General features: G+C 37.5%; 1 protein-coding gene across 1 annotated transcript in view; it reads left to right on the forward strand.

Annotated features, from left to right (window-relative positions):
* The window catches only part of kalrna (kalirin RhoGEF kinase a), a 258602-nt gene that overhangs the window by 128206 nt on the left and 118452 nt on the right, over positions 1–11944 (forward strand). The window contains 1 exon segment of the mRNA XM_056464813.1: positions 8592–8714. Coding sequence (XP_056320788.1) covers positions 8592–8714 — 123 coding nt within the window.

Consider the following 11944-nt stretch of genomic DNA (forward strand, 5'->3'; position numbering starts at 1 on the left):
TTAAATAACGAAATGGGATTTAATTAACAAAGTAAAACAAATATATTTCAAATAAAATGAAAATGAAAGAACTGAAACCAGCTCAAATGTTCTTGAATAAAATGTGTTACAGTAATGTACATATGTACAAATATTTAATGTCTGAAAAAGCATTTTGAGAGGTGTTTTGACCGTTCAGAGCCACTGTACAAGTAAAAAGCTAAATACAGATAGTATTACTTTAGAAAATACCGCATAAAGTTGTCCCATTTATCATTTTAGATTATTTTGAACACATGTACAAAATCAATCAGACAAAGCTTCTATGTTAGTTTTGCTGTCAATTGCGGGAAAAATGATTGATGAAATGAGCTAGCACATGTGCATCGCTGCTATTATGTTTACACAGTTTTTTTGCCTGATGCGATTTAAACCCAAATACACAACAACACTCTTTCAAGCATATCTACAATAGGAATATGGTTACTCACTGAGTTATTAACGCACAGCAATGCCACATGAAGAAAGAACGGACTTTAAAGAAATAAACAATGTGAGGTAAGCTGCACTGGACAAGTCTGAACAAGTTCGATCTATGTATTCGCAAGGCAGGCAGGCAGTTCTGTAACATTACATAACCTATCGGCTTAAAGATATCGGCTTAATTTTGATGTCATACCGATAACGTCAACATTAAAAATAACATTTAACGGCCGATAATGATATGGCCACACATATATCGTGCATCCCTAACAAGCAATCTGGCTAAGAATTTTTCTGCAGACAGACAAATGCAAATTTTCCGACTACTTAGCTACTAATGTTACATCGTCCACATCCATATGCTAGCAGTCAATCACATAAGGTCTCTCTAAATTTGCATATTATTAGTACTTTTTTAAACACACACACAAACACACATACATTCGGTTACATTGAAAATGGTATTTTTTATCTGCACTAGCTTAAATAAATCTTAAACATTGAAAATGCTCTCACAAAATATGTTTATTTAAAAATAAAATTTATTTTAGTGTTGCAAGAAGCTCCAAAACTCTATTACTTTTAATCCCAAACACACTTTTCTATTTTCAATTCAATTCAATTCACCTTTATTTGTATAGCGCTTATAAAATGTAGATTGTGTCAAAGCAGCTTCACATAAAAGGTCACAGTAAATAGGAACAGTGTAATTCAGTTTGTAGTGTTTAAGTTCAGTTCAGTTTAGCTCAGTTCAGTGTGGTTTAATAATCACTACTGAGAGTCCAAATATTGAAGGGCAAATCCAACGATGTGCAACTCTACAGATCCTGAACCATGCAAACTAGTGGCGACAGCGGAGAGGGAAAAAAAACTTCACTAAAGGCGGAAGTGAAGAAAAAAAACCTTGAGAGAAACCAGGCTCAGTTGGGCACGATCATTTTAATTTCTCCGCTGGCCAAACGTCTCGTGCAGAGCTGCAGTCTCAGTGGCGGAGGCTGGAAGCTGGCCTCAGCGAAGACTCGTCTGTCTCTGGAGCGTCACAGGAATCAGTCTCATGTTCTCCACTCTTCCATGACCATCACAGTAGCTGCTGAGGATACGACCTGGTCCAGGATATGGAAACCTTGGGATCATCTCGTCGTTGGTCTTGGATCGAATCAGTGACTCTGCATAGTCTGAGGGCCTCGGGAAGAGTATCCCCAGGTGGAAATGGAGAATAAAGAGAATAATTAGCGTAGCTGATGTTCACAGTGTATATCAACAAGATGCATAACCTGTGTGGAAGCCCCCTAAGTGGTGCACTAAGTGTACACTTTACTGAACAGATAGGTCTTTAATCTAGTTTTGAATTGGGAGAGTGTGTCTGAGCCTCGGACGTTATCAGGAAGGCTATTCCAGAGTTTAGGAGCTATAAATGAGAAGGCTCGACCTCCTTTACTCGATTTTGCTATTCTAGGTACTACCAGAAGCCCTAAGTTTTAAGACCTTAAAGAGCGAGTTGGATTGTAGCGAGACAGAAGATTGGTTAGATAAACAGGAGCTAGATTATTTAAAGCTTTATATGTAAGAAGCAATATTTTAAATTCAATACGATTCAATACAAAGTTTTCTCATTTATGTGAATGTGTTAATGATAAATCATACTCATTAGCCACAGTTGATTGTTTAATTGCATTTTGCAACTCAAAGAGGGTATTTTCAACTGTAGAGAGCCCAATAAGCCAAGAAAGGGGCCGACTTCTGCCAGAAAAGGCAAACATGTTGATTTTTCTCCAGAAGAATGGTTAAAAACAGAACTATTTGCAGCCTATCTGCTTACTCCAACTGTGTTCCATCAAACCATTGTACATTCCTTTACAGGAAAAGGTTTATTTGTTTTACAATTATTGCTTTCATTTTATTTTGCATTTAAAAAGTAATATTAAAGTAAAGGGGTGTTAATTCTGTTAAAAAGAGTTGTTAATTCTGTTATAGTGTTGTTGACACTACAAAAGGTACCGATAAGTAGCGCCAGACGGAATCTGCGGACGTTTTTTGCTATTTCTGCTGAGAATTTTGGTAAAAATCTGCGGATTTCTGCAGAATTGTTTCGAGTGTATCATAAATAAAACCTTAATATGTGAAATAAAAATAATATCTTTTTAACTTTTATTCAATGTTTAAAATGCAAATTCAATTAGATTCACTTTATTTGGTAAACAAATCAAGTCTCTCATATAATATCTCTATTAAAATACAGAAAATATTAATGTACAACATATATTGTACATAATTCAGATGAAAATGTTCATATTAGTCAATAATATTACTGTAATTAATTAAAAAACTGAATAAATATAGATTTACACACATTTACTCAGGTAAATAAACAGAATTAATGATGGTCTAAAGATCTGCGGAAATCTGTGGAAAATCTGCAGAATTCTGCACGCGCAGATTCCGTGTGGGCCTACCGATAAGAGTACTATTAAAATACCCAACCGATAAGTGGTATCAATAAAAGTAGTAATAGTCATGTAAACTAGTCATGAAGTAGTCATGTAAACATACAGGCAAAATGCATACAAAGATTGTCAGGAAACATTATTGTGTAGAAAAGCCCCTCATTGTTCCTAACAGGTCCAACCTTTGCATCTTTAATGTAAAATAATGAAAACATGAATACATTATTTACAAAGTACCATGAGATTTCACTCAGTTTTATCGTGAAACTATTTCGCTACATTCTTGCAAGGGTACAATGGTATCAAATCTTACTATTATTTTTTTCCCCATGTCTGACATGTGCTGTAATTCATCCATAATAGTGAAGCGCAGAAAGCTGAATGATCAAAATTGTCAACAGTTCATCGTCAATTCAGAGTTGTCGAATGTTATTTAGTGGTCTTTTCTTTGGTAGGTTTTATAGATGTTTTTTTGTATTTTCTTTTGAGTGTTGGCTTTGTGCCCAGAAGAGCAGTTAATATCTCTCCATTAGCCTCTTTCAGTAGGTCTGTGGCTGGATTGAGTTTAAGGTTTATCAGAGCGGGTCAGCCCTGAAAAACAGCCAACAGACTCCGCCAAATCAAGATCTGAACCAGAACCAAAGAGCTCAAATACTGTAACGACAAACCGAGCAGCCAAATGGAGGCCAGAGAACAGCACAGGAGGAACATAGCATAACATCTCCATTACATTCAACAATAAAACTGACAATACTCCACTCCTGTGTTTCTAAAATCACGAACCTATTCTTAACCTTCTGTCTTTCTGTGAGTGTTTGTACTTGTTTATGTGGTTTATAAGGACTGAAATTGATTCATTCATTTTCTTTTCATCTTAGTCCCTTTATTAATCAGGGTTTGCCAAAGCGGAATGAACTGCCAACTTATCCAGCATATGTTTATACACAGCAGATGTAAAACAGCCGCAACACATCACTGGAAAACACCCATACACTTCTATTCACACACATTCGCTTTTGGTGCGCACTCGAGAACGATTGCTACATTCACACCTGCCCAAATGGACCACACCAAGAGGGAAAACGAACTCTAGTGCGATTCAACCGAACTAAATAAGGCAGGTGTGAAAGCACTCTTAGTTAATTTGTGCACATTTCAGATCTACACACTGCTTTTATTACTTAAAATAAAAGTATTTGACCTCTTACAGTCGAGAGTTTAAAGTGTGTTTGACCTGCTGATTGGTTCAACCATGGCTCAGATTTTATGCTGTGTGAAGGGTAATTAAATCGGCTTTCTGGAGTTAGATTTCAGTCTCCAAACACTGATCAGGTGCCTGCGATAGAACCTGCTAAAGACTTTAAACACAAACATACGGCTCTGATGAATCTGGATCTTTGATTTGAATGAGATATCAACATGCTGCATGTTTTCTGGGAGACAGGCTGTTATCATCAGCCATATTTGGTGATGTTAGTTTGCCTCACCTTGAAATGTTTGCAATTCTTGAGTAATGGAGGACGAGACGTGGCCAAATGTCTTCAAGTGTGCGGTTAAATACAGGTAATGAGTAGGCTGAGTTATTTAGAGTAAATGAACAGACCTCCCACGCTCATACACATTGAAGTCATGTTTATATTCATATGCTAAATATGTTTCGCCCCTTTACATGTCTCATTTATGCCAATTCACTGTCAATATCTTTTTCATAAAAAAAATAAACATTTAATAAGAATGAGTCTTGTGCCCTTGTGCACTCACAACTTTATTCACAATGTGGTCAGATTCAGTTTGGCTGTCTTCACCAAACATGATGCAACAGAAATACTTTAGCCACTACGCTAGTTAGAGATAACGTTGGATCGTTAGTGGATTCACACGAGAATAGCAGGCGCGAATGGCACTCGCAAAAGAAATTTGAGATCTGAAAAAGCATACACTGCAGTCTCTGGTAGATTCACGAAAACAAAAACTGCAAATAACATACTTCCTTATTTCACGATCTCATTCATTCATTCATTTCATTGGGAAACATCCATATACACTGTGGGGGAAACCAAAGCAAACCCACGCGAATGCAGGGAGAACATGCAAACTCCACACAGAAACGTCAACTGACAAAGCCAAGGCTCGAACCAGTGACCTTCTTGCTGTGAGGTGACAGCACTACCTACTGCGCCACTGCGTCGCTCTTATCTCACGATCTCCAGAAATGTATATAGGGGTACATATCAATAATGAACCTGGGTTGCAAACGAGATAACAGAGGCGGTCCCATGGTGCGAACAATTCAGAATCTGTGTCTAGGAAAGTGAGACCAGTGTGAACCCAGCCATGTTGGACAATCAAAAAAGAGAAAACATGAGGCAAAAACTTAGTGGCCACAAGATCACACTGTAAACAGAGATTTGGGAAATCTTTTCCCTGGCCAGAGTTTTCAGAAAGTTTCTGTTTCCAGACCTGGCGTTCTCATGTGGACGAATGGCCAAACTCAGGGGCGTAGCGGATATTTTAAAAGTTGGGGGCGGGGGAGGGGGGCAGGGGGGGGGGGGGGGGGGCTGTATGAGATTATATGTTCATATAATTATTAATCACCTGTTTCTAAATGGTCTGTCTCTAAAAGTGAGGGGGACGGATCCCCCCGTCCCCCCCGGTTGCTACGCCCCTGGCCAAACTACATCATTCAAAAAACCCTTGTTCTAGCGAAGTAGTCTTTGCGTTTGGTATTTACAGCTATAATCTGTCATTATTTGATTGTGAACTTTTTTTTATTCTAACATCACTAAAGACCAATGTTGTTAAAGCATGGTATGTGCAAAAAAAGGTTAGTTTGCCCAATTCAGTTGTGGTTTATGTCAACACTCAGGAAACACATGCCTGAATGTTTCCGAAACACTCATGATTTTCCTTGATTATTTCTTGTATCAGATTATTCTCATTATACTGCAAGTTTGATTTGGTGGTGTTCTTTATACAGTATAAACAGTCATTACAGAGCAGAAACAATAACCATAAACACGACACAGATTTTATTGCAGACAAATGCACTCGAAACTTGACTTTTGCTGCCTGTTTAAACTACTTATTTAAAATGATTCGAATTGATTCAATTCAATTCAATTCAATTCAATTCACCTTTATTTGTATAGCGCTTATACAATGTAGATTGTGTCAAAGCAGCTTCACATAAAAGGTCACAGTAAATAGCAACAGTGTAGTTCAGTTTGTAGTGTTTAAGTTCAGTTCAGTTTAGCTCAGTTCAGTGTGGATTAATAATCACTACTGAGAGTCCAAATATTGAAGGGCAAATCCAACGATGCACAGCTCTACAGATCCCGAACCATGCAAGCCAGTGGCGACAGCGGAGAGGGAAAAAAAACTTCACTAATGGCGGAAGTGAAGAAAAAAAACCTTGAGAGAAACCAGACTCAGTTGGGCACGATCATTTTAATTTCTCCGCTGGCCAAACGTCTCGTGCAGAGCTGCAGTCTCAGTGGCGGAGGCTGAAAGCTGGCCTCAGCGAAGACTCGTCTGTCTCTGGAGCGTCACAGGAATCAGTCTCATGTTCTCCACTCTTCCATGACCATCACAGTAGCTGCTCAGGATTCGGCCTGGTCCAGGATATGGAAACCTTGGGATCATCTCGTCGTTGGTCTTGGATCGAATCAGTGACTCTGTATTGACACATTGTCTTAAGTGTTTTGCGACAAGTTAATCATTTAAAAAAATAAGTAGATTAAACATAAAACAATTAAGCCAACTTAATCGATTTGTGTTGGGACAACATGAAGGAATTGTGTGGAAGCCAGCATTTTAACAGCATGTCTGCTTGTTTGATAATCAAACACTGAATGTTATAGAATTCTGAGTGGATTTATTTGACCAAACAGGTGTTTGTGACTAAACTGCTGCTGTGAGCTGTAGTTTCCTGCCATGGTCTCATCACGCAGGGCTATATTTATCTCATTAACCCCTGCTAATGTGCATGTGAAAATGCGAGCTGTTTTTAGAACATTCAGTGGACGCTTTAATCAGTGTAGTAGAAACAAGAGCCGTTTGACGCAATTTTTTGCATGTTTGATTATCAATGTGTCATTTGAAAACACGCAAGGCTAAAAAAACAGAAGTGGAGAGTGGATACTCGGTGTTTGTTACTAAAATAAAATCAAGTAAACTAAAGTTCAATACAGATCGTTTTTGCTGTAACTGGTTTAGTGTTTAACTTAATAAAGAAATACTTAAACATGATGATCTACAGTTGAAGTCAGAATTATTAGCCGCCTGAATTATTAGCTCCCTTGTTTATTTTTTTTACCAGAGAGAAGATTTTTTTCAACACATTTCTGAACATAATAGTTTTAATAACTCATTTCTAATAGCTGATTTATTTTATCTTTGCCATGATGACAGTAAATAATATTTGACTAGATATTTTTCAAGACACTTCTACAGTATACAGCTTAAAGTGACATTTAAAGGCTTAACTAGGTTAATTAGATTAACTAGGCAGGTAGGGGTTAGGGCAAGTTATCGTATAATGATGGTTTGTTCTGTAGACTATCGAAAAAAAGCTTAAAGGGGCTAATAATTTTGACCTTAAAATGTCTTTTAAAAAATTAAAATTTATTCTAGCCTAAATAAAACAAAAAAAAACTTTCTCCAGAAGAAAAAATATTATCAGACATACTGTGAAAATGTTACTGCTCTGTTAAACATCATTTGGGAAATATTTAATAAAGAAAAATAAATGCAAAGGGGGGCTAATAATTCTGACTTCAACCGTATTTGTTACCATTAATTAACATTTATTAGGAATTAAGAATTCAGAATTAAGAATTCTATATATGTGTGTGTGTGTATATATATATATATATATATATATATATATATATATATATATATATATATATATATATATATATATATATATATATATATATATATATATATATATATATATATACCTTCAATGTATTTATTAATCTTAGTTCATGATCTCATTTTCAATGTTTAGTTGATAATAATAATCCATAAAAAAAAACAAGCATTTGTTAAAGTGATCGAATTGACCTAAACTAACATTATCCATTTTTAAATGGTTTAGTTTTAATTAAACGAAGTAAATAAAAATAAGATGAATCAACACTATGTTAAATGTTTAAGGAAATGCTGACCAATGGAAACGTTCATTACTATTTCCAGAACTGTGAGTACATTTCAAGCATTTTACATACATTTTCCTTGAAGTGGAATAATATACAACAAATAAACGGTATAATATATACAGTAAAATACAGTAAACTGAATCCATTACACTGATAAAAAATGATGTCTGCAAAACTGTTGCAAACAATTTAATGGGGTTGAATTTAAAGAAACAAATTAAATTGAGTCATGTTTAACTTAATTTGTTTGTTTAAATTCAGCACAAAGAAATTGTTTAAAACACCTTAACTTTAAAAATTGAGTAAATCCAAGGAATCATCATTGAATATTTTTTTTTTAGTGTACTAATGTAAAACAATGCATGAATGTAATAGGAAACATTCGATTCTGTTAACTCATCTTTAAACTGGCTTTCTATCTCATCATTTGATCAGACCAATGAAAATGAACCACGCTTTCAACTTTGTTGTGTTGTTTAGTCCATGCACTGAATCGATTGTGTGTGTTTTTGTGTTGCAGGTGATTGACTGGATCGAGAATCACGGAGAGGCTTTCCTCAGCAAACACACTGGTGTGGGCAAATCCCTGCACAGAGCCAGAGCCCTCCAGAAACGCCATGATGACTTTGAGGAGGTGGCACAGGTGAGATCCAAACACATTCAACACAAACCACATCTAGTAAAGACCTTCATCCACAGCCTGTCAGACTAATCCAAATCCTTGACGTCCTTCAGGGTGAATCCATTCATAATACATCAGAATTGGATCTATCCGAAGACAGACAAATAAACAGTAATAATAATAATAATTTTACTGGACACTCAAAGGGATTTACACATTTTGGGGGGAAATCTCCTCATCCTCCACCAGTGTCCAGCATCCACCTGACCATATGGAACCTTTCCACATTACGAGTAGCAGAAGGCATCATAGCTGGGTAAACAACTCTCACATGGTCGCCCACTGAAGCTAAGCAGGGCTGTGCCCTGTCAGTACCTGGATGGGAAAGCTAGGTTGGAAGTGGTGTTAGTGAGGCCAGCAGGGGTTGTGAGGCCAGCAGACCCAACCTGTGGTCTGTGTGGGTCCTAATACCCCAGTATAGGAACGAGGACTCTATACTGCTCAGTGAGTGCCGTCTTTTGGATGAGATGTTAAACCAAGGTCCCGACTCTCTGTGGTCATTAAAAATACCAGGATGTCCTTCGAAAAAGAGTAGGGGTTTTACCCCGGCATCCTGGCCAAATCTGCCCACTGGCCTCTGTCCATCATGGCGTCCTAGCGATCCCCGTATCACAATTGTCTCCTCTTCACCAGTCAGCTGGTGTGTGGTGTGCAAAATGGCTGCCGTCGTGTCATCCAGGTGGATGGTGCACACAGGTGGTGGATGAGGAGATTCCCTCCTATGTGTAAAGCGCTTTGGGTGCCCATAACAGCGCTATATAAATGTATGGAATTATTATTATTATTATTATTATTATTATTATTATTAACTGCTAAGCCGGGACTTGAACCAGTGACCTTCTTGCTGTAAGGCAACAGCGCTAACCACTGAGCCACTGTGCCACATTTTGTACTTTTGGTCATTGTAAAATCGTATCAGGTCTTGCTGAAGTGATATTTGTAAGCGATGTTAAATAAAAAGCTGAGTATTAAGCTGAGGAGATTCAGATCACTATACACTAAGCCCTGGCTCTCCCATCCACATAATTCCCCTGAGATGAATAATCCATAATAGTCTGGACGTCAGATCATGAGTCTCAGTGTCATGAAAAGGGCCCGAGACAATCCGACTCCGTCTAAATAAGCATACGGGATTTGTTTTGGCTCAGCCACTATTGGTAACCAGTGAAACATACTCGGCTATTGTACATCTGCTTATCAGACATAGAATATACAAGAACAGACACATGATATACAGAGGAGATGAGACACGAATACCTCCAGACACTTTCTGGACATGTTTTATGCGTGATGTACCATGCATATGTGTGCGAGAAGAAATGCTTTTGTCTTGTTTCTTGTTCAAATATTCTAAAATTTCTTAAATGAAGACGCTCTTACTAGACAAGCAAAAGGTCTGGTTTTGTTTTGAGAAGTAATAAGTCAAAATGAAGTGAGTTTCATCGAGGTAAGCAAAATAATCTCATTTCAAAGCGAAAACAACATTAATTTTCTTACCCCCTGCTGAAAAATCCAGCTTAAACCAGCCTAGGCTGGTTGGCTGGTTTTAGCTGGTCGACCAGCCTGGTTTTAGAGGGGTTTTGGCCATTTCCAGGCTGGTTTCCAGCCATTTCTAGCCTGGTCTTAGCTGGTCAGGCTGGGTAATGACCAGCTTAAACCAGCTTGACCAGCCAAGCCAGGCTGGGAGCCCAGCCAAAACCAGCTATGTCCAGCTTTAACCAGACTGGTCATGCTGGTTTTAGCTGGATTTAGCTGGTCATTTTCCAGCCTGGAAATGGCCAAAACCCCTCTAAAACCAGGCTGGTCAACCAGCTAAAACCAGCCAACCAGTCTAGGGTGGTTTAAGCTGGATTTTTCAGCAGGGATAGGTTGTAACCAAAGTAAACTGTTTTTTTTTTGTTATTGTTTTTTTTTCAATTTACCGTATATACTCCATTGTTGTGCATATGTTTGTGTAAGATTACACAACGTTTAAGATTTAAACTTATATTAATTATACATTAAGATTAAAACTTAATTAACCTTCCAGTCGTGTTCTGGTCAAATCTGACCGATTTACAACTTAACTCACTCATAACTATTGTGTTTTACATCTGATTGCCTTAAGGCCTTATGATATCCTCCACACTATGCATTTGAAAGTGATGATCATCTCTTTCATTGAATTTTGAGTGTTTTAATCAACCTTGTTGCACCTGTGGTGTTCCCTGTCAAAAGTGACCACCATAGGAAATGAATGGGTATCCAGACTATATTCATTCATCAGAAAGAAAGCATCCACACACACACTACCCCAACTCACTCACTCACTCATTCACTCACTCATTTAGACTGAACTTTTAAAAAGAGGCGTGGCACCAAGCCCCACCCCTAAACCCAATCGTCATTGAGGATAGGCAAATTGTACAAAACTGTATGAATGAGATCGTACAAATTCATATGGGTTAGCTACTAAACCAATAAGTTATGAATTGCCATGAAAGTGTTGGATCCTCCAGCGTGAATCAACTTCCTGATAAAACAGTGTATCATATCTTCACACAGACTAGGTGTCTGTTATGTGAATCCATCTGTGAGTGTCTTTCTTTCTTTCTTTCTTTCTTTCTTTCTTTCTTTCTTTCTTTCTTTCTTTCTTTCTTTCTTTCTAACAGGAGCACTGTTAGCTTAGCATAACAACAATTATTTTATTATTTTAGACTTTAAACTCCCAGTGGCTCAGTGGTAATGTGTCTGACCTCTCACACCAGAGACCCTGGTTCTATCCCAGACCTTGACATGTGCATATGTATGGAGTGTGTCATGTGTGCATATGTACGGAGTATATAATGTTCTACGGTGTGGATTTATCCCTTGGTGTTTTCCTGTACTTATAGTTGTTTTTAAAGATTGGGAATCTGATGAGAATAACCAGATAAAATTGCTGAAAGGCTATGGTGCATTGGATTTTATTTGCTTTGAGAAAAAGGTGTTATACCATATGTGTGTGAAAATTTCACAATTGAGTCAGTTGTTGCAAAGGCCAGACACTAAATGGAGGTCTTGGCTTTCTGTTTCCGCTGATATCCATCCATCTTGAAGGTTATTTTATAAGCCTCCTACCTCCAAAAGATGTGGGGACATTCAGTGGAGAATACTACATTGTATTATAGCCTCAAATTCTTTTGTGTCCAAGATTAATGAGACTGTTCAAC

This window comes from Danio aesculapii, chromosome 9, assembly GCF_903798145.1.
Source record: "Danio aesculapii chromosome 9, fDanAes4.1, whole genome shotgun sequence".
Lineage (NCBI taxonomy): Eukaryota > Metazoa > Chordata > Actinopteri > Cypriniformes > Danionidae > Danio > Danio aesculapii.